At 36.9% G+C, this 23,184-nt stretch overlaps 5 protein-coding genes across 5 annotated transcripts; 3 read left to right on the top strand and 2 right to left on the bottom strand.

Annotated features, from left to right (window-relative positions):
- Positions 1-197: 197 nt before the first annotated feature.
- On the top strand, positions 198-9,668 carry MONOS_4827 (putative Protein tyrosine and serine/threonine kinase; the record flags this gene model as incomplete). Its single annotated transcript, XM_067874925.1, has 1 exon — positions 198-9,668. One exon carries the CDS (start codon positions 198-200, stop codon positions 9,159-9,161), a length of 8,964 nt encoding a protein of 2,987 aa, XP_067730871.1. The 3' UTR covers positions 9,162-9,668.
- A 279-nt stretch (positions 9,669-9,947) lies between these two features.
- Positions 9,948-15,635, bottom strand: MONOS_4828 (putative glycogen synthase kinase). Its single transcript, XM_067874926.1, has 10 exons — positions 15,377-15,635; positions 15,171-15,328; positions 15,039-15,122; positions 14,801-14,987; positions 14,594-14,648; positions 14,317-14,423; positions 13,902-13,999; positions 13,550-13,660; positions 13,181-13,270; positions 9,948-12,864 (listed from the first exon to the last, which is right to left on the bottom strand). Exons 1-10 carry the CDS (start codon positions 15,555-15,557, stop codon positions 11,272-11,274), a joined length of 2,664 nt encoding a protein of 887 aa, XP_067730872.1. The 5' UTR covers positions 15,558-15,635; the 3' UTR covers positions 9,948-11,271.
- Positions 15,636-17,293: 1,658 nt separating this feature from the next.
- On the bottom strand, positions 17,294-17,515 carry MONOS_4829 (uncharacterized protein; the record flags this gene model as incomplete). The annotated part of the gene is made up of 1 exon (XM_067874927.1): positions 17,294-17,515. One exon carries the CDS (start codon positions 17,513-17,515, stop codon positions 17,294-17,296), a length of 222 nt encoding a protein of 73 aa, XP_067730873.1.
- Positions 17,516-18,972: 1,457 nt separating this feature from the next.
- Positions 18,973-22,474, top strand: MONOS_4830 (Adaptor protein complex 2 (AP-2), alpha subunitC). Its single transcript, XM_067874929.1, has 4 exons — positions 18,973-19,037; positions 19,106-19,317; positions 19,379-20,383; positions 20,548-22,474. The coding sequence occupies exons 1-4, from the start codon at positions 18,986-18,988 to the stop codon at positions 22,333-22,335; spliced, it is 3,057 nt and encodes a 1,018-aa protein (XP_067730874.1). The 5' UTR covers positions 18,973-18,985; the 3' UTR covers positions 22,336-22,474.
- MONOS_4831 (uncharacterized protein) lies at positions 22,474-23,181 on the top strand (the record flags this gene model as incomplete). Its single annotated transcript, XM_067874930.1, has 3 exons — positions 22,474-22,638; positions 22,693-22,818; positions 22,907-23,181. The coding sequence occupies 3 exons, from the start codon at positions 22,474-22,476 to the stop codon at positions 23,069-23,071; spliced, it is 456 nt and encodes a 151-aa protein (XP_067730875.1). The 3' UTR covers positions 23,072-23,181.
- Between the last annotated feature and the right edge of the window lie 3 nt (positions 23,182-23,184).

Raw genomic sequence — 23,184 nt, forward strand, 5'->3', positions numbered from 1 at the left:
AAAAAAAAAAAAAAAAAAAAAAAAAAAAAAAAAAAAAAAAAACTTACGAAGCAACAATATTAATAATGCTTTTCAAAAGTTTCAATTTGTGTATTTCTATTCAATTATATTTTTTTTTTGCAAATTTCTCTATCTTTAACTCCCTTAATAAATGAAAACAGATATCAATTTTTCTAATTGTAGATCTTGTGATAGAGATGCAGTTATCGGTTATATTTTTCACATTCCTAGCATGCATTTTTAACGGCAATGCTGAAGAGAATAAGTATTCTATCGAGCAACAACCTGACGATGAGCGCGAAAGCGAGAAGATATTTTTAAATCCTCAGGTGCACAGTCATCTTGGATATTCATCGATACCTAAAACATTTTACAACAATTCATTTCATTGCATGAGAAAATTTCAGCAGAGCACCAGCGTTGGAAACACTGAAGTTGAAGGAGAAATCGAAAAGATCAATTTCAGAAATAATATGAAGGAAACCAGAAACATTTCGCAGACTTTTGCACCAGAAACATCAAGCAAATATTTTATGCGCTATTCCAAAAAATACTTCAGTGCGCACATCCAAAGTGAGATTGAGGGATGCATTTGTGGATGGAACTCATCCATTGAATTGTGGGAGATTGAGCTGGTGGGAGGTGAGTGCGGGGGTGTGATGCGTGGAAGGAAGGGGAGTGTGGTTGTTGTGAGAGGGTGCGTTGTGGGGATGGGGAAGGACAATGAGGCAGGGGCATTTGATCTGAGTGGGAGCATTGGGGTGTTGGCAAACATCACATTGAAAGGGTGGGGAAGAGAGGGAGAGATATATTCAGGCAGACTGTTTGGAGGGAAGGGAGATGGAGGGGAGAAGAGTGGAGGTGAAGAAAAAGAAGGAGGAGAAAGAGGAAGGGGAAGAGGAAGAGAAGGAGATGGTGATGGAGAAGACATTGAAGGGAGTATTTCGGTGAGTGAATCACGATTCTCTTCTTTTTGTGTCTCATCGGCTCCATTCCTCTCATCACCTTCAATATCCCTTATATCCCTCTCCAAATTATCATTTTTCAATATCTCAACAGCAAATGATGCATGCTCATCTCCAACAGCTTCATTTTCCCAAACCTCATGTCTGATGAATAGTTGTTCATTTTCGTCTGTTTGTGATGCATATGATGGCGGGATTGTTCATTCCCTCAACAACCCCTATGCCACTCTGACTGTTTCAAACACTTCATTCATTGGATGTTATCGAGTAAGAAATGTTGAACATATTGGAACTGAAGAAGAAAAGAAACATCCAGGGAGGCAAAACATTACAGAGAATGGAGAAAATACATTTGTTTGGTGCGAATGGAACGGATCAAAGACAACAGGAGAAAGTGACTCATGGTCGGATGGAATATCGAGTGGTGGGGCCATCTGCATGTACAGTCAATTGTCGGCAGCTGTTTCAGTTTCGCATTGTGCATTCAATGAATGTGTCGCGCATTGGTGCGGTGGAGGTATTAGTTGCTATTATATTAGATCTGTTGAGATTGAAAACAATTCGTTCAACTCATGCACAGCTCAAACTTATTTAGGAGGAGGAATGTGCATTGTGTCAATTTCATCGTGTGTTCGGATCAGCGGATGTGAATTCCAGAATTGCAAAGCAATTGGCTATGGTGGAGGGCTTCATCTCGAAAATTTTCAGGTTTCTGGAATAGGGTGTGTTGGAAATGAAAGTGGAGAAGGGGAGAGCGCGTGTGTGTTTGACTGCTGTTTCACTTCATGCTCAATCACAAATAATTATGGAGGAGGCATGCGTTGTTACAATTTTCCTGTTCAAGTTAAGATTAGAAGCATTCAATTTATTTCATGTTCTGCATTAAGAGAAGGCGGAGGATTAGGCTTTGATCCAAATCGAGCAACAGCACCTGATGATGGAATCTATTGTTATTTTTTGTTTTTTCACGAATGCAAATGTTCTGCAAATACGCTATATGGGCATGATGTGATGTACTATGATCGCTATGGTCTTTTTAATTCTTCAAACAATCCTTTCTATGAATGCTACACAACAAATGAAAATGACAAGAGAGTGTGTTATGGATATGATTATTCGAGTACAGGGAGTTGGAAATATCAGCACACAGAAAAGTGGGATTGGTTGAAGGACAAGACGATTTATGTTTCAGTGAAAGGGAATGATTCATCTCTTCTTTGCGGGGCAAATGAAACATTTCCTTGTCTGACAGTGAAAAAGGCGTTTGAGATGTGCGAAATACAGATAAGCTTGGCAATCACGTTGATGGAAGGGAATCATGTGAGTGAGACAACAACTATTGAGATTGGAGAAAAGAAGATTTTAGTCATTGGGACGGGCAAAGATAAGAGTTCGATTGGAACAGGAGCACTTTCATCGGTAGGAGCGTTGTTCAGTGTGACAACAGGTAACCTTGGTTTATTGCACATGAAAGTTGATTGCAACTCAAATGCAAGTCCTTCTTCACCGAGTGTGGTTGTGGTGTCTGATGGGGGTGGGTCACTCTCGTTGGAGGATGTTGTGATCACCACGAGTAAAACAGGAGACTATGTGATGTCGTCGTCAGTGTTTGTGGTGCCGCTGTCGCAGCTGTCGATGGTTGGTGTGGAGATCAAAGATATGAATGTCTCAAAACCATTGTTTTCCGAGCCGAATCTCTCTTCTCCTTCTTCTTCTTCTTCATTGTCGTCATCTGCACTGTATCTGACAGCCACAGCATCAAGAGATAGCGTGCTTGCGAATGCAAAGGTGACGAATGTGAAGTTGACTGAAGGAGATGGGGTTGTTGTAGCAAAGAGTGTGAAGGTGGGAGAGACATTTGTGGTCAAGAATATGACAATTGAGGATTGCGAGTGCAAGGATGGAAGTGGTGGCGGGATCAAGGTTGAGATGGAAACAGATACATGCAAGCTTCAGGTTGAAAGAACAACAGCAATCAAGAGATGCAGAAGTGGCAAATATGGAGGAGGAATGATGCTGTATCTGGCTGAAAACTCGATTGACTTCTCAATTGTGTCAGTTGACTTTTCAGGGTGTTCTGCTTCATTGGGAGGGAATTATGTGTTTGTGAATGGGAGCAATTCAGCGAGCTGGGGAATAACAACAGAAAAGCTGGATGTCCAACATGACGATTCAAAATACAATGAGCTTGTGGGATATGATCGGAGTGACACAACAATGGGGCTGTTCCCATTGAATGTATATTTGGACAGATATCCAGATGCAGCACATGTGGGGAAGGGGAAGAATGGGCTGGGTGGATACAACTCGTGGTTCTGTGGGTTTGATTATTATCCGTGTGCAACCATCACCCATGCAACGCAGGTGAGATATCCCGGCACAAACAAGAAGATCGAATTGGATTCAGGATATGAGCTTGCTGAAGAGGTTGGAATGACAGATGGCCATGAATGGGAGATTTCATGTGCAACAAAAGGAATGGAGGTTGGGGTGAAAGCACCAGAGAATTTTGAGTCGTCATGTCTGATTGATGTTCAGAGCATATGTTCAGTGAGAAACATCAAATTCTGTATTCCATCTGCTCTGTCTTGTGCATCATCATCATCTCTGATCACATCCAACTCCACACTCCTCACGCTCACTGATTGTTCTGTTGTTTGTTCCTCTGAGAATTCCATTGGATACAGTTTTGTGAATGTGATTGGGGGAAAAGTGAAAGTGGAGGGATTGGTGATCACAGAAACATTGATATTTGGAGAACATTCACTGATTGAGTTTGGTGAAGGGGTGGAATCAGTTGTGTTTTGTGGATGTGAGGTGAACAACATTGAGAAGAGAAGTGGAGATGGAGGATGGGTGAGTGGGGTGGTTGGGCCAGAGAGAGATGAGGGGAAGAATGGGATAATTGTGATTGAATCGTGTGTTGTGAAGGGGTGCAGGTGTGCTGGTGGAAGAGGAGGAGGGATGAGTGTTGTTGTGAAGGGGGAAGGGAGTGTTATTGTGAATGGGAGTTGTGTGATTGATGGGTGTGAGGCGAAGGGTTCAGGGGAGAGTTCAGATGGGAAAGGGGGAGGGAGAGGGGGAGGGATGATGATTGTGATGGAGAGCAGGGATGGTTCAATGAAAATGGAATCTGGAAGAGAGGGTTTGTTTGTGTTTGGAGAGAATAACAAAGCTTCATATGGGAAAGATGTGTTTGTTGGTTGTGGTGGAGGAGTGTTATTGGAATCGAAAGTGAATGGGAGTTCATTTGCATTTTTTGATTATCGTGTGATTCCAACAGATGTGTTGAAGTTGTGTGGGAGTGAGGATGGGAGAGAAGGGGAAGTGATTCCGCTGTTTGTGTATTTGTGTTCAATTGGCTCGAAGTTGAGAGTTGATGGGAGAGGAGAGAGGGCACTGGATCAGAGCCATTGTGGGTTTGAGGAGTTTGGGTGTTTGACGATTGACTATTGTGTTGAGAAGAGAGCGAGCAGCAATGTGAATGAAATCGAAGTTGCCTCAGAATCATGGATAAAGAATGAGATGAAAGTGGCATTATTTGGTGTGAGTGTTTCAGGGAAAGAAGAAGGGATGAGGGTGATTGTGAGAGATGAAGGATCGATAAGCCAGAATAACCTTATTGAGTGCACAAAATCATTTGAGATGAGACATTTGTCATTTGTGCTGAATGAAGAGATGAATGGGAGGAGAAGTGGATTTATCCACTCCTCCTCATCATTATCAACCATCACAATGACCAGCTGTTCAATCTCATTTGGAAATGATGAAATGATTGGATACAATGTGATATGTGTTGAGGGAGGAGGGCTGATTGTGGATGGATTTGTGATGGAAGGGGGAGTGACACTGAAGATGAATGGGAAATCGCCAATTGTTATTTCAAATGGAGTTGAATTGGAGATGAATCACAGTCGAATGAATGGAGTGGGAGTTACAGGTGGAAATGGAGGAGGAGGAGGAGGATGTTTGAATGTGGAGATGAAAGGAGGAAGTGCAAAAATTGAAGAATGCAATTTGTCATCAGTGTGTTCAGGGGGGAGCGGGATGAAAGGGGGAGGGATGAAGATATCAGTGGGGAAGGGAGGGAGGTTGGAAATGAAAAATGTGAAATATTCAGGGTGTGAAGTGCCAAGAGAGGATATTGAGGAGGGAGGGAGAGGAATGGGAGGAGGGATGTTTGTGAAGCTGGCAGATGAGATGGGAACATTTGTGATGGAAGGGATGGAATTTGTGGGATGCGATGCTTGGAAGGGGAAGAATATGTTTGTTTCTGGATGGGATCTGAGAGAGATTGTGAATGAGGAGCACCTGAAATGGGAGATGAGTGAAAGGGGGTTGAGATCGTTGGATGGGTTGTGTGGATGGGAGAGGATGACAACAGGAGAGGAGGGATATGTGATTCCTTTGGTTGTGTATTTGTGGAGAAACTGGAGTGGGGATGGGTTTGTTTCTCGAGAGAAAGGAGGAGACTTCAGTGGGTGTGGGTATTCAGAAGCACCCTGCTCATCGATTGACCACTTGATATCACTTCGATATCCAATTCTTGGAGAAGGGGATACACACATCAGGATTGTGGGATCAGGGCTGCTGAGTCATTCCATTTCATTTTCATCATCAATATCAGAGTCACAAAAAGTGGTGATTGAAGGAACAAAGAAAGGGACAGGAGTGACGCTCAGTGATGAAGATGAGAATGATCTGGATAATGGCTCAATGATATCCTCGAATGTGAGTCTGTCATTTGTGAATGTGTCATTCACCAAGCCAGCCATCACAACCCATCATGAAGCGTTGATTGAATCCTCTGGAGCAAACACATTATTGTCGGTTTCAGATTGTTCATTTGGCCCATGGAGAGGGGTGGCAGAAAGTTTTGGATATTATGTGATGAGAGTGGATGGGGGGAGTGTATTGATTGAGAAATGCACGATGAATTTGATTTCTGATTTGAAAGGGTTGATTGCCTTCAGGCCTAGTGCAGCTGAGGTGACTGTTCAGAATATGAACATTTCATTTGTCGATGTGACAGAAAGAAGCCTGATTTCGATGATGGAAGAGGCGGACAAGATGAATGGAGAAAAGAAGGTTTTTTCAAATGGGAACAGACCAGTTTTGAGGGTTGTTGGATGCTCATTTTCCAATATCACGAATGAAGGGATTGGAGCGAGTGTTGTTGATGTGGGATCATTTGAGGATGGAGTGGAGTGTGTGGTGGATGAATGTTCGATGTCGAGTTGCAAGAGTGGTTTGAGCATTGAAGGAGGGGGGATGAAAGTGGTGCTGAAGAGCGAAGAAACAGTTTTTAAAATCAACGATAGCTCTTTTTCGATGTGCAAGTGCTCGAAGGAATCAGGGTGTGGAGGAGGGCTGTTCATTGATGGGTCTGACCCACATGCGAATTATGGAAATGAAAGTCAGATTCCGCCTCTGAATTTCAAGATTGTGAACATCCTGTTTGTGATGAATGAGGCACATGTTGGGAAAGACATATTTGTCAGATGCCACTCAATTGCTCATCAGATCAACGAAACACTGTTTGCACTGAACTACAACCAGGAATCACTGAACTCAAACAACTCGATCTGTGGGAGAGATGCTTCGAGCGAGGGAGATGTTGATCTGATTCCGCTGATCACATTCTATTATGGGCTTCAAGTGTTTCTTAGTTCTACAGGGACGGATGGGAGAAGATGTGGGGCTCAAATCAATCCATGTTCCAGTATCAACTGCGGGATTGACCACATCCAGGAAGGGGTGATGAATGCGATTCTGATTGATGGGGAAGGGACTGTTTCGGGAGAATGTGCAATTGAAGATCTGGTTGTGACTTCATTCAAAAAGGCACAGGCGATTGTGAAGCTGAAATCCAAGATTGAAAAATCGACAGAGAAGGATTGCATCATGGAGTTTGTGAATGAATGTGGAGTGGAGAGGTGCTCATTCCAGTTTGAAGATGGATTTGAATCAATTCACAATTATCTTTTGAAGGTGAAGAATGGATCACTGGAGATACAGAAATGTGAATTCTTCTCCTCTACCGATGAACTGAAATTGAACAATTCAGTTATGAGTGTTGAAAGCGGAGAACTGATGATATTTGATTCAACATTCAGAGATGTTCATTCTGCAAGATCGGTGCTTTTATTCAACAAAGAATCCTATGTGATAATTGATGAAACAAGAATATTGAATGTGGAATGTGAGAAAGATGTTGTGAGTATTGGAGGAAAAGCGAAGGTGGAGATGAAAGAAATGGAAGCTGAAAATGTGACTCTGTTGTCGAGAAGGTGCGTGATTGCGATGGAAGACGCTGAGCAAGAGGTGAGCATGCTGAACTGCTCGTTTGGTAAATATGTGAATTCGGTTGATAAGGGAAGCATGATGCAGATCAGGAATTCCAAGGATGTGAGGGTTGAGATATGTGTGTTTGATGGAGAAAAAGAAGCAGATGCAGTCAATGAAGAACAAGAAAGAGTAGAGAAATTATGCAAATGGAATGGGTCATTGGTTGATATTGAGAGGAGCAATGTGGAGATGAAGGAAACAACAATCAGAAACAGCAAGGCAGGTGGGTTGTGGGCGAGTGGAGGAAGTTTAATGATTGAAAAAGGAGAATTTGAGAACAACAACCCAGAGATTGAAGGATATCCATCAGCTAGAAGGAATGTGATCTGTGCAGGGAATGGGGGATTGAATGTTGTTTGTTTGAAAGGGGGAGATGGACTGAAAGATAACTCATCGCTTTGGATGTTGAATGATGGGTGCAGCTTTGAAGGAATCGCAGGAGAAAGGTTATCATCATTTTTCATCCCAGTTCTGGAAGAAGTGAAGAATACAACGCAGCCAACAGGAGAAATGGAACTGATCATTCATGGGAAGTTGCTTCTTCCGTGCAATCTGTCAGTGAAGATAAGCATGAAAGACGGGGAAGTTGAGCGTATCCAAACACAAAAGATCGAAGAAGATGGGTTTGTATCAGAGAACGAGGTGCATTTAAGAATTTCATCAGAACTGATGAAAGTGATGGAGAAGAAAACAGAAGTGAGTGTGTGGATGGTGTTTGGAAAAGATGAATCATGTTTTTCGAATGGAATTGTGGTGATAAACAAGAGTGAGTCTCAATCAAAAGGAGATGAGAATGAGAATGAAGGAGATGACAATATCAATAAAGGAGAATCGAATAATGAATGGATGTTGATTGTTATTGTTGTGATGGGTGTGCTGTTTGTGATATTCATGTTTATATTTGCTGCAGTTGTTGTGCTTTTGCGAAAGAAACTGAGGAAAGCCGAAAAGAGAGTTGAAAAAGAGAGATTAGAAAACGAGCAGATAATGGAGAAGCTTGAGAAGAGAAGAAGGGAAAACAATGGAGGAAGCTTTGAGATGAGTGAAATGCCACCCACATTGCTGGAAGGGATGACAAGTCAGATTCCACTTCTGATTGACAACGATGAAGAAGATCTTCCAGATCCTCCTTCAACGAACAGCGATGAAATTCTGAATGAAAATGATCTGCCCGATCTGGTACCTCCATTGCCATTTTCAGAGAATGCTTCTGCTTCTGGAATACCTCAATCTCATCCATTCAACGTGATATCAGCGAAGAAGCCATTTCGAGAAAAGGAGAAAAGGAACATCAAAGCATTGCATTCGGTGATTCATTCAGTTCAAGGTGATTTCACGCTGGGAACAAGAGCGATGGATGTTGTTGATGGGAAGGAGGTGGTTTTGGCAGTGGCAGAGCTGTTTGAGCATTTGATTTCAGTTGGAGACGAAAGGGTGGAAATGATGGCAAGACAGCTGTGCCCATATGCGATATTTGTTGAAGAAGGAAACGAAAATGAAATATACCTATTGACAGAAGAACTGACTGATGAAAAGCAGAAAGAAGAAATGAAGCGATGGAAGGCACCTGAAGCGGGAGATGAAGAAGAGGGAATTGAAAAGGCAGTTGTTTTTTCACTTGGACTGATTCTGCATGAGATGACAACAGGGGAAGTGCCATTGAGTGAATGCAATGCAGAAGAAGCACAGGAGATGATAAGGGATGGAGTGCGACCGCTGACAGAAGGAATCGAAGGAGAGGAGCTGATTGAGGTGATGGAGAAGATGTGGACAGATGAGCCAAATGATAGACCCAGTTTGACAGAAGTGAAAAAATCAATAAAGAAAATAATGATAGAGGAAGGATGAAGGATAAAGCGATAGAAAATTGTTCCAAAAATTGTTCCTAAATAATGAATATTTCTCTCTTTAATATTCCATTGTAAAATTGTACTGTTTTGTAATTATGCAAATGGAGCTTTTCACATCACTTGTGCTTTGAGTTTTTTAAATTTTATGAAACATTGGTAAATTACCACTCACTGTTCACTTTGGTTTCATGAATAACAAATTATTGCTCATTAAAGTTTCGTTGCTATCCGATTGTTATATTTTCACATTCACCATTATGAAGATTTCATTCTTAATGTTGCATTTGGATGCTTGACCCTTTGTATTGATTTTTTTTTTTTTGAAATATTCAAATGAAACAAAATTTATTTCTTTATCATATCAATAAAATTAACTTTTGAGAGAAAAAATCACTCTCTTTTTGAATTCTCTAAATGCATTTCTGTTCGATTCACACTTCAAAATTTCAACTGTTTGTCATTTCGAATAATAACCACAAATTATAAGAGGTTTAATTATTGTGACAATATTTTTCTTTTCTTTTCTTTCTTTCTTTTTTTTGAACTCAATTAAAACAAAATCGATAAAGAGCTAACGGTTTTACTCCAATAAATTTTGAGTTCATTGAAGATAAATCATTTTGCACATAAAATTACAATCTTTTAATTATTTTTTTTTTTTTTTATTTTCTTTTTTTTTATTTATTTATTTATTTATTTATTTTTTTTTTTTTTTTTTTTTTTTTGCATTAAAATAAAATACTTATTATGATATTATTTCAAAAAAGTTTGGAACAAATCGTTGTTTTTTCATATATGCAAAAATTTTGCCTTATGCAAAATAGAAGGAAAGAATTAAAGAAATGGCAAGAAGTTTTGACTTTTTAGAAAATTTGAAAATATTAATAAAGATTAGCATAAAGCATTTATCTTGATGAAATAATGACTTTCAACACAAAAGAAATAAATGTATAAATTAAAAATTGAATACAAGCGAATAAATATCAAATATAAAAAAATAAATAAAACAAAATGTTTAATCTTAAAAAAAATGCTCATTTTGATAGAAATAAATTCTTTGCCAAAATACATAGCATTTACATAATACTTTAACAAAGGATAAAATAATAGATTTTTGATTGGCAAAAATCGTATCAATTATGAAACGTGAATGTATAATTCAAATCAGACATGATAAATAAAATTCATTCGGCATTCAAATAACTATAAAACTAAAATGAGGTGAGATTTTTATAATCTGAAGCAAAAAATATAAAAATGATAAAAATGTAATGAAATATCCAATATATATATATATATAGCTTCACAAGAGCTATAATGTGATCAAAATAACTATAACAAGAAAATTTGTTCATGTTCCATTAAAATGAATGTGCAAACTATATTCATAATAATAATAATAATAATAATAAAGGAAAAGCAAAATTTTCCCCTCATTTTTCATCAAAAAATTCGCAAAATGAACAACGAAACAGAACAAATTGTTCCACTTCAATCTTAAAAAAGAAAGTGTAAAATCTGAAAAATAGAATAAAATAAATAAATAAATTAAGGATTAAAAAAAAGAAGAAGAAGAAGAAGAAAGAAAGAAAGAAAGAAAGAAAAGCAGGAAAAACTTCACTTTAAATTTTATTTTCAATGAAAAAACCTGAAAAATTAAAAAAAAGCAACAAAAGCATCGAATTTCTGTAAAATTGAAAAAAAATATCTGAAATGCCATATTAATGATAATTTGTTTCTATAAGCATCTTTTGTCGTTTTCGAAGTCAAATTCAAATAAGATCTCCTTTCATTCTAATAAACAATGCTCGAATGAATATGAAGTGATATTGAAGAAGATAATGGAAATGCATTTAGCTTTGCAGATGAAGAGGAGTATGAAGAGGAGTATGAAGAGAAAGAAGTCGTTGTTTATAATATAAATAGAAATATCTATGTTTATGTAATTAATAATTATGATAATGATGATAATAATAATTACAATAAGAAAGATAAAGATGAAGATGAAGACAAACATAATGGAAATGACAATGATGATAAGAATAAAGAAGAGTTTTGTGAATGTGATAAGCTGAATGAATTGCTCAATACACAAATGTACAGAAAAGCTAAGGTGGCAAGCTTGGGAGCCGGGCAGGGGGAGAAATAGAATGAGATTTGGTCTTCCGAATGCTGGAAGAAGAGGAATTTAATGAAGAAGAAGAAGAAGAAGAAGAAACAGAAGCAGCAGCAGAAGAAGAAGAAGAAGAAGAAGAAGAAGCGATTGAATCAAATAGAAGTGATGGTTTTGTTGTCGATGTTATTGCTGAAGCAGATAAAGGTGCATTAGGCTGATGATGGGAAGATGAGAGAGGAGAAAGAGGAGAAAGTGGAGGAAGAGGAAGAAGAGGAGGAAGAGGACGCAGAGGCTGCTGCTGTTTTTGATTGGGACTGATCGATTTGGACTTTGGAGAAGAAGAAGGATTGCGTTTGTTTGGCAGCTGGGAAGAGAGAGAAATGTGCCGAGAAGAATGAGAAGAATTAGAAGAATTAGATGAATAAGAGCGAGAAAGAGATTTGAAGGGAGGGGAAGAAGAAGAGGAAGAGGAAAAGGAAGCGGAAGAAGCAATTGAAGAAGAAGAAGGCGAGGTAGAAAAAGAGAAAGATGAAGATTTCGGCGAAGAAGCAAGAGCAATAGAGTTAGATCTGTAAGATGGAGAACGCTGTGGAATGAATGAGACAAAGTTAGATTGAGATGTGTGTTGAGGAGTGGAATTGTGATGACGGAGAAGAGAAGAAGAAGAAGATGATGATGATGATGATGGTAACAATGATGATGATGATGATGATGAAGATGATGATGATGGAGAAGAAGATATGACAGTATTTGATGATGTGGGAAGGGATTGATCATCTGTTGAAGAGGGCGGCAATGAAGAAGAAGAAGAAGAAGAAGAAGAAGAAGAAGAAGAAGAAGAAGAAGAGGAAGAAGAAGAAGATGATGATGATGATGATGATGATATTGAATTAGATTGCCTTGATAATTCAGAAATTGGAGGAAGAATGACTGACTGTGAAGATGATGAGTGTGTTAGCTGTTGGGGATGTTGAACATTGTTTGATAAAGAATTTGAAGTGGATGGATTTTGAATGGAAGAAGAAGAGGAAGAGGAAGAAGAGGAAGAAGAGGAAGAAGAAGAGGAGGAGGAGGAGGAAGAAGAAGAGGAAGAGAAAGAAGGAGGAGATGATGAAGGTAATAATCTTCCATATAATACTTGACTATCTTTGTCTTCTGCTTTTTTTGCACATTCGCTTTTTTCTTGTTTGTCTTTCTTTGAAACCCCATTACTTCCCTCTTTTTCTTCTCCTTCTTTTTCTTCTGTTTCTATTTTCTTTGCTTTTTCTTTTTCTTCTTCCTTTTTTTCAATCTCTTTCTCTTTCTCTTTCTCTTTTTCTTTTTCTTTCTCTTTCTCTTTCTCTCTTTCCTTCTCTTTCTCTCTTTCCTTCTCTTTCTCCTTCTCTTTCTCCTTCTCTTTCTCCTTCTCCTTCTCCCTCTTTCTTCTCCATTCTGTTGAGTGCATTTCCTTCACAGCTGCATAGAAATGCGGGTGAATAGCCAGTTCGATGTCTGTGAAGTTAAACAGAGGAGGCATTGGAGTGCTGTCGGGCATAAGAGAGCCTTCTTCATCGCACAAGTCAGCAAAATAGGGGTGAGATAGAGCCTGGGGAAAGAGGAAGAGGGGGAAGGAGAGAGGGGAAAGAGAAAAGATGAGGAAGAGGTAAGGGGAAAGGGGAAAGATATAAGAGGAAAGGGGAAAGATGAGGAAAGGGATAATGATTAGAATAAAAAAACAAATGATTTCAAGTTAAAAATGCCAAAAAACGAAGAAAATAATAAAAACTGAAAATAAGTTTTTTCTTATCCAATTACAAAAACTTTATTCATTCAATCACAAACAAACAGCCCCCCTCCTCCACTCCCCCCCTCCCCTCCCCTCCACAAAAAAGACATCTTGTTCAAAACATTGATAATCGCACCTGAAGTGCAGTTATGCGCTGTTGAGGAGGATAAACCAAAAAGCGAGAGATTAAATCAATGGCATTGCGATCAACACACGGGTGGAATAGCTATGTGAAAGTCAGTTATGAATAATTGATCAAAAGTGAAATGAAAAAAGAATTATGAAAAAAAAAATTGAGAAATAAAATTTAAAAAAGAAAAAAGAAAGAAAGAAAGAAAGAAAGAAAAAAGAAAAGAAAAGAAAAGAAAAGAAAAGAAAAGAAAAGAAAAGAAAAGAAAAAAAAAGAAAAAAGAAGAAGAATGCGAATTTTTACAAAAAAATCTTAAAAAATAAAAATATTCCAAAATAAATCCATTCTTTCTTTCACGCTTTCACTCCTCCATACTTTTCCGAACCCTCTTCCTCTGAATGTTTGTGAAGTGAAGTCAAATGCTTTGATATGAGAAGCATCCACACCCATTGAATTCAGCTGGGAAGGTGTTGGTGTGCCAAGAATCTGATAAGAAAAAAAAGAAGAAAGAAGAAGAAAGAAGGAGGAGGAAAAACGTATTTTATTAAGAATATTAATTAAATAGAATGAATTTTGAAATAAAAAAAGAAAAATTAAATCGAATAAAAAAAAAAAAAAAAAAAAAAAAAAACATGCTTTTTAAACCATATTTTAAAACATCCAGAAAAAGAAAGAAAGAAAAAAGAATATGTTACTATACGCATTGTCATTCTCTAATCTCACACACTTTTATAATCTCCACCATCTGATCTAAGCTACTTTCGCCTGGAAACAAAGGCCTTCCCAAAAGCATTTCAGCTATCACACACCCCAGCGACCACAAATCTGAGGTGAATGATTGATGGAAAGGGAAAATAACAGAGAAAATTAAATCAGAAGAGAATAAGCATTCAATGTGTATATATTGAGAAAAGAAAGATACAAAAAAGAAAAAAGAAAAGAAAAGAAATTTGCAAAAAGAAGAATGAAGTTATGAAGAAATGAATGAATGAAGAATGATAATAAATAAATAAATAAATAAAATAAAATAAAATAAAATAAAATAAAATAAAATAAAATAAAATAAAATAAAATAAAATAAAATAAAATAAAATAAAATAAAATAAAATAAAATAAAATAAAATAAAATAAAATAAACATACCCACAGAAGTAGAATAATATGTAGCCCCCAGAATAAGCTCAGGTGCTCTGTAATATCTGCTGCATATGTATGAAACTGATGCCTCGTCTGGGCGAAGTGCCTTTGAGCTAAAATATGTTTCATACAAAATGTGTTATTTCAATTGTTATTGTGAATGATGGTAAGGAAATTGAATTTATAATTGTCAAATGAAATCAAATGAAAATGTTGATTTTTTTTTTTTTTGGAAAAAAGGATATCATTTCATTTCAAGGTGAAAAAAAATAAATAAAACAACCTTCCGAAATCGCAAAGCTTAACCACTCCTTTAACGGTGTCAACAAGAATGTTTTCTAAATGCACGAGGATAGCAAATGAATCAAAAAAAATATATTACATTAAAATTTCATTTAAAATTTTTTGAATAACAAAATGATTTTAAAATTTTTTTGTTTTGAATATGAAGGAAATTTCAATTGAAAAAATTAGAAGTACAAATACAAACGAGGTTTAATGTCACGATGGCAGATTCCGATGCCGTGTATGTATGCTAATGATCTGCACAATTGATATGAATACAATTTGGCATAGAAAGAAGGCATAGTTTTTCGTTGCTTTGCAAAGTACCTGCAGACGCTGTAAACTGTCTGCGGAACATATTCAAGAACCATATTGAGATATGTTTTTGTTGTCTTTAAAATTTTGCATTAAAATGCTGAAAAAATCTTGAAAAAATGGCAAACTTTGGAATCTTGTGAGAAAAAATATGTTTTCATTTTAACGCAATTAGGATGATCAACTATTTTCATTACTTGCAATTCACGATTCTAAAAAGTGATTGTGCTGATAGAGATTCATAAGCAAATGCAATAAACCTTATATTTGCGATCCTGAACAACTTTTTTAATTGCAACTAAATCTCCAGTCTCTTTAAGAACAGCCTGGAATACAGTTCCAAAACTACCCGTTCCAGCAAGACGTTCGTGCGAAAATTCAAGTGGATTGCTTTCACTTACAAAAATTGAATCGTTGTCTTTCAAAATTTCATGAGATTAAAGATTTGTAAAAATCAAGTAAATACCGCAATCAAGTGTTATTAAAGCTTTCATTATAGTTCTTAGTTTTTCTTTCCCTTGCGATGATAAATCTTGTTCAGTTTTATTTTCTCCTGTTGAAGTGCCTGATGAATTTTGAGTAGGTTGAGAAAGTTCTGCTTCCTCCGTCTTTTGAGCGCAGCTTTGGGGTGAAAGGGAAGCGCTCATTTATTAAGATTCTGAATGAACAAATTGAACAACAATCGAAATTTCTATTGCAACAAAATTAGTCTCTTCTTTTTAATTGTAAAAAAAAGTGTTTTGATCAATAAATCAAACAAAGGTTCATTTTATTAGTGAAAAATCAATAGAATTTTTTATCCAATTTCAGTGTGGAAAATTAAAGCATTGAAATATCTTATTATTGTTTATGAGAATTTTTTTTTCTCAATAAGAAACAATACACCAAAAATTATTCAAAATCGAAAAAGTTTCATTCAAGATCGAAAATTATTATTCGAAATCGGAAAACTTTAATTCGAAATTGAAAATATTTAATTCAATATCAAAAATTTTTTGTCTTGAGAAATTTTTAAAAAAATTTAAAAATTCAAACTCATGTCAGTTGCTTTTCTTTCAGTTATTGATCTGAGAAATTTGTCAATTTCAATTTGAAAAATATTTTTTAATGTTTTTTTATTGTTTGATTGAGTGAAATAGTGGAAATAGGATAAAACTGAATTGTAATAAAAATCTTCACATGTTTTCTGGAGATTATAAGGAATTGATGAAAAAAACAAAAGAAATAGGGTAGTTCATGATCTTATTTTGTGCGCAAAAATACAAAAATTCATTTCATTTCTTGAAAATTAAATGTTTTGTTTTTCGTTTATTGCATTGGAAACTGATAAAATAAAACTTTTTCAATCTTGAAAATGATCAAAGAATCAATTGATATCAGTCTTGAATACAAAAAATAGAAGTCAAAAACGAAAGAATAACATTATTAATTAATGAACATTTGTGACTGTTAACACTTGTTTCAAAAAAACTTTTTTGGTCTTGACTTTAATTGAAATTATGAACAAATAATCAGCTTTTTGGTATAATCCGAAGATATCATCATCCTCAGATCTTAATGAAATTTTGTCTGTAACTCAACAATGCATTGTACATTTAAGCTGTGCTATTGTCGTATGTCGGAAGTTCATGATTTTGGAGAAAAAAAAATTTTATTTATTTTTGTGATCAAAAAATTAATAAATAAAATTTTTTTATTAAAGTGATTTATTTCCATCAAATTTATATGGAAAACGTTGCATTTGATAAAAATGACAAGTAATAATCATCTTCAATAATTTTTAGGGTTCCAAAAAGATGAAAATTAATTTTCCTTTTTACAGAAATAAATTTTTCAATAAAGATTTCACATTTATTTGTGATTTTTTTAAATTAATATAAAAGATAAATCATTCTACAAATCTTTAAAACCAAGATGCAAATGAATTTATTTAGATATTCATTCTTTTCAAAGAATTAAAGCTCCAAAACAAAAAAATTAATTTAGATCAAAACCCATGAAACAAAAAATAGTAATTAATAGAGTGAATTTTTTAATCTGAAAAAACACATTTTCGATACACAAAACAAATATATTCGTTCTTGGAATATGTTAACAAGATAAAACTATTATGAATTAGTGTGTTTTGAAGATGACGATATCTTCGGATCATGCCAACTTTTTCGATATTGGATTAAACTTTTTCGATGTTGAATTAAATATTTTGGTAAGTGGGCAGATAGCGACCGGTAAAAAAATGAGTTTTTTTCGTTTATTTTTTCATGGATAAGATACAAAGACAAATGCAGAACATGATTATTCTTTATTTTTCTGAAAATGAAGTGCAGAAAAAATAGAATGAATTTTAAATCAAAAAAAAAATGATAACTAAGATCGGAATTTTTCATGAAAATTCTGCATATTCAGATGCAGATTCACCATCGCCAGCTCCATTAATGTCACTTTCAGTTGATGAAACAAGATCATCAACTAATGGAGTCAATGATTCGTCTTCACTTTCTGATTCATTCGAATCACTATCATCGCTTTCTTCTTCTGTTGGAACAGTAAATAGAATTTTTTTCACATAATCAACAAAAGAGTATTTTCGTGAGGAATGGAACATTTAACTTGCAATGTAGTCATCGATAAACTTATTGTTAACTCCTGTTTTTGGTAAATATTGGCGAAATCTGGACCATAATCCTTCTATTCCGTTCGTGCAGACACCAGAAAGTGGATTTTTGAAATTGAATTTATGGCATACTGATAAATGTGAATAATCGTATTCAGATAAGCAATTATAAGCATGCCATTCGTCACTGTAAATCATTGTCTTGGGTCTTATATTTGCTAGGATGATGGTAAGCAAGGTATCTTTTTTTCTATTTTTGACCCTAACAATAAAAAATCTTCCTCCGAATTTTTCGCTTTTTCTTTCAATACCTCCGAAAAGCCATATCTTTGATTTTTTTCTTCCCTTGTGGAATTTTCTCCGTCTTAGAATAGCCTCGTTAATTTCTACAATTTCTCCATCACCTCCATTTGGCTGAAAATCCTGAAATGTGATTTTCGAAGAAATTGCACGACACTGAGAATACCAAAAACAAACGGTCTTTCTGTTGATATCTAGGAGAAAACTTGTTTGAGTGATATTCAATTTCAAACAAAAATGCAAAATGATTCTGAGAAGTTTGTTCAATGGTATTTTCGAGTTAAAGAATGAAGTATTTTCTAATAAACAAATCGATTTGTCGCATTTTGCACATTTGTATTGTTTTTTAGTTTCTGATCTCGAATAAATGAACATTTTATTCAAACATCTCGGACATTTTTAATTGACAACTTTCAGCACATTCTTGATGAGCCAATCAAATGAACATGAAACGCAAGAAAATTTATCATTCAAATCTGCAATATCCTTTCTCGAATCGTTGATACTTGTTGACATTGAATAGAAATCAAGCAATAAATCATTTATTTTATTTTGTTATATATAATATTCAAATATGATTGATAACAATTTGCACACAAATTTATTATTTTGTTAATGGGAAAATTGAGTTTTTATTTATTTTTTATCAGTTATAATCAGAAATAAAATATCAAAAAAACGAATTGAACGAAATCATTATATCCTATTGTGTTCAAATAAATTGTAAAAAATTTCACAAAATAACAAAAAAAACACCGGTCGCTATGTACCCTCTTACCAATATTTTCGATAACAAATTAAAGTTTTCCGATTTCGAATAATAATTTTCGATGTTGAATTAAAGTTTTTCGATGTTATATAATTTTTGGTGTAATTAACGAAATCGCAAAATTATTTGGTGAATATTTTTTTATATAAAAAATAATATTCAGCACTTTCATTGAGTTGATGTTTTCTTTATTGACAAATTTAGTGGTTCAAAGATGTTACTAATTTAATATAAAATTGAAAAAAGTTTTGATTTCGAAAAAAAATTTTTTCATCGTATTGACAGTCAATGATATCACAATTTTTCACAAAAAAGCTTTTATTTCATCAACGAAAGAAAAGTCTTGATAAAATGTTGAAATGTTAGTTCAATCATGTTAATGGGTATTGATCATGACCGAAACATTCACTGGGCTCAGTCACTTTATCAGTGATATTCGTTTCAGTATGCTTTCTTAATATTATTACTGTTATATTACCTTGTGAACAAAACTGAAAAATTCATTTAAAAAGGCAAAACTAGGGATCAAGAGGAACAAAGAGTTGAACAAGAACTTTCACATATTCGAGAAGCTTTTATAAATCCCAAAAAGCTTGATACTTATAACAGGAAGAAATATGTTTTGAAGTTGATGTATATTGATATTCTGGGGTATTCTGTTGATTTTGGTCACATGGAGGCGATGGAACTTTTGCACAGCACCAAGTATCCGGACAAGCTCATCGTATGATTTTTTAATATCTTTACAAACGTGCACATGAAAAATTTGACTCATTTTGTTTTAGGGATACATTGTGCTTGGATCACTTGTTAATGAAAAATCTGAAATGATTCGTTTGGTTAACCAAGCACTGCTTTCAGACTTAACATCAAAGCGTGAATGCTTCCAAACACTTGCACTTGCATTTATTGCAAACTGTGGAAATATTGAAACAGCTGAAACTTTGGCAAACAACGTGAGCAAACTTTTAATGAATAAATCTGCTTCCCGTTACATTGTGAAAAAGGCTTCTCTTTGCCTTCTTCACATGTTCAGGAAAAATCCTGAGGCTGTGCAACAGGAAAGCTGGGATGAGCGTCTTTCGGCTCTTTTGCAAAATCGAGATGGTGGAGTTTTGACATGCGTCATGTCACTTTTACATGCATTTGCAAATTCAAACCCACCTGCATATGTTTCAATGATACCAATTGTCTGTAAAATGGTGAAGAGTGTGGTGCTGGAAAAGGCAGTCACAGGAGATTACATGTACGATCATATCCCCGCACCATGGCTTGTGGTGAAAGTGTTCCAATTCTTACAGCATTACACAGACTTCGAGTCTGATGAGGCTCTTAGCGACATAATGCAAGTGCTCCGCAAGATCATCAACACCGAAACGAAGCACTTCCTCACAGTCGACCCAGCATCGCACACAGTGAAGAGGCATAATGCGATGCTTGCTGTGCTGTTTGAGGCAATCCATCTGGCAGTTGCGCTGCGGATTGAGCTGGAGCTGATCCAGCGGTGCATCCAGCACGTGCGGTACTTCCTCACCATCAACGACCCAGACATCCGCTATCTGTCTTTGGAGGTGATGCAGCGCCTGTGCCCGCTCGACCCGTCGACCACAGGAGACGATGAGGTGTTTGTGGGGCAAGTGGAAAGAATGCTGGTGCATCCTGATATTTCTCTGAGAAGGCGTGCGATGGACGTGCTGTTTGAGCTGTGCAGTGAGAAGAACTCGTCTGTCGTTGTCGGGAAGCTCGTGAACTACTTGGACCAGGCAGAGTACGAAATAAAAGAGGAGCTGGTGTGTTTTTACAAGTTAATTATTTATGTTATGATAAAACTGAATTTATTTTCTTCTTTTTTTAACTCTTATTCTTATTCTAAAATTTTTTCAAATTATTATGAAATTTTTTATTCGCATTTATCTGATTACTAAATAATAATAATAAATATATAATTAAATAGGTTCTCAAAATCGCCATTCTAGCCGAGAAATATCCATCTTCGATGGAGTGGTACATCGACGTGATCCTTCGCCTTCTCCAATGTGCTGGTGATGCTACCCCTCAGGAGATCTGGTTCCGAACAGTCCAAATTGTGTCAACCAACCCGCCTATGCAGTCGTATGCTGCTGCAACCGCTGCTGTGATGCTGAGGCAGATCAACCTGCCTGACAGCGCTGTGCGGATGTGCTCATACCTCGTGGGCGAATACCATTCGCAGGTGAATCCAGCAGAGATGCCAGCGTCGGAGATCGTGGAGAAGCTGGGGATGCACTTGGAACACACAAAGCCAGCCACAAAGAGCATCATCTTGTCTGCACTGGCGAAGATTGGCGCATCCACCCCAGACACATCCAACGCAGTGAATGAGCTGCTCACAAAGTACTCCACATTCATTGCAGAAGATGCACAAGAGAGAAGCTGTGAGTTCTTGTCGTTGTTGACTAACTCCATCAGCGATGCGAAGACAACACTGGCACCACTGCCACCGTTTCCAGAGAGACAGTCGATTCTTCTGAAGGATCTGAAGAAGAAAGTGCAAGAAAGCGGTGTGGTGGAAAGGGCATCAAGACACCTGGAAGGCGTGAAGGACGAGAAAGAAGACGAGGAAGGAAACGAAGGAAACGAAGAGGCCGGAGGAGGAGCACCTTCACAAATGCAGTTTGCAGCAGCTTCTGAGGCTGCTTCAGCGGTGGGTGGATATTCTTCAGAGCAACCCGCACCAACTGCTGTTGCAGCTGGTGAGGAAGACGACGACATGATTGACTTGAGCGACTTTGGAGTGTCAACAAAGCCAGTTGCAGTTGCCTCTTCTTCTGCAGCAGGAGCAGCAAATTCCGCAGTGGTGGACACCTCCTCATTCGATCCAGCAGCACTTCTGGAGAACCTGATGACAACACCCGCACAGCAGAGTTCGTCATCATCTGTGCCTGGTCAGCCAATGGGTGCAGCTATTGCAGCAGCTTTGCCACCCCCCGAGGCGAATCAGCAGCTGGAGCTGTTCCACAATGCTCTGATGTGCAATGTGGAAGGCAAACTCTATGAGGATGCGAACTTGTGCATTACGTGCCATCACGAGTATCAGAAGCACGAAGGGCGGATGCTGCTGACGTGGACGAACAAGACTGGGGTGATGGGCGGAGCACCGCCGCAGACGCTGATGAGTGTCAGTGGAACGATCGAGAGCACAGCAGAGCTGACAATCCAGGCAGAGCCTGTGCCGACGACGATCAACCCGTCTGCCTCTGCCCCGCAGCGCATCATGATTGCCCACAACCAGCCAGTGGCGAAAGCTCCTCTTTTGACTCTCTCTTACACTGTGGGTGTGACAACACACAGGGCGCTTGTGAAGATTCCGGCGGTGGGGATCAAGTTCTTCCAGCCAGTCACCCCTCCGAAGGAGGTGTTTGTCAGCCAGTGGCAGTCTGTGCCCGCAAACTCGCCGATGACAGCCACAGACACGTTCTTCTTTATGAACGCCCCGCTGAATCCGCAGTCGTTCCAGCAGGTAGTAGCGTTCCTGCAGGGGCCTGCTAAGATGCAGCCTCTTCCCGGCTATGACGACACCCCTCAGACACTCTGCTTTGCTGCGGGCGTGTGCTGCGGGAGCGCGCCACAGCCGATGCCGTTGATGTTCAAAATGCAGATGTCTCCGATTGACGGGAAGTTAATATTGACAGTGAAAGGATGCACCCCTCAGGTTGCAGAAGTGACGAAAAAATTTGTCATTGAAATGCTGAAGAAAATGTGAGGGATTTTTCATTACCATTTTGAAAATTTTTTATTTTATCTTTTTCACATCTTAAAGGTTAATGTAATTCTTATTATAAGTGCTCAATTCCAAATAAATCGTTTTTCAAATAACTTAATAAGGTTTTTGATCAAAAGAATGTCAAAAGAATCTGTTGAACCAGAGGTTTCTGGGACGCCGGAAGGAGATGAATTGGATAGACTTTTAGAGCACGATAAAGCAACAACTGAATGGATGAAGCAACAATGTTCAGCTGAAATTGAGTCGTTCAAACCAAAAAGAATAAATTTAATTCCTTTGAAGGTAATGTGGAAGTTATTTTGAGGATTATTGACGACATATGTTTATTTTTCTTAGGTTCGTAATACATCAATTCTTCAAGGCAAGCCTCTTGTTAATCGTGTGGAATTTAATACGGGATTTGATTTTGAAAAAGTTACCCAAATACTGACCGGAAAGCCACAGCCATGCCCAACCAAAAAGGTTTGTTTTAACCGCTTCTTTGAATAATAAGTTCTTTCTCATTTTTATTTAATTTGTTTTTTTGATGAAAATTTTATTGTTTCAAAAGGGATTTGTTTATATAAATGTAATTTTAATGGTGGATGGATTGTCACCTTTTATATTTCCATATCTTTTCAAAGACGATCCAAAAAACGCTCTCACTCACTGGCTTTTTATTAACAATAAGCTTGAAAGGGCTCAACATGTTGTTGACTCATTCACACAACTTTAAGCACAAACTGGGGAAAAAAAAACATTTCATTCATTTCATTTTTATTTATTTGGGTGATTTCAAAGCTTTTCTTCTTTTTTTATGTGATTATTTATAAAAATTTCCACAAAGAT

The sequence above is a fragment of the Monocercomonoides exilis genome (genome assembly GCF_001643675.1).
Source record: "Monocercomonoides exilis strain PA203 chromosome Unknown scaffold13-1861174, whole genome shotgun sequence".
Taxonomy (NCBI): Eukaryota; Preaxostyla; order Oxymonadida; family Polymastigidae; genus Monocercomonoides; species Monocercomonoides exilis.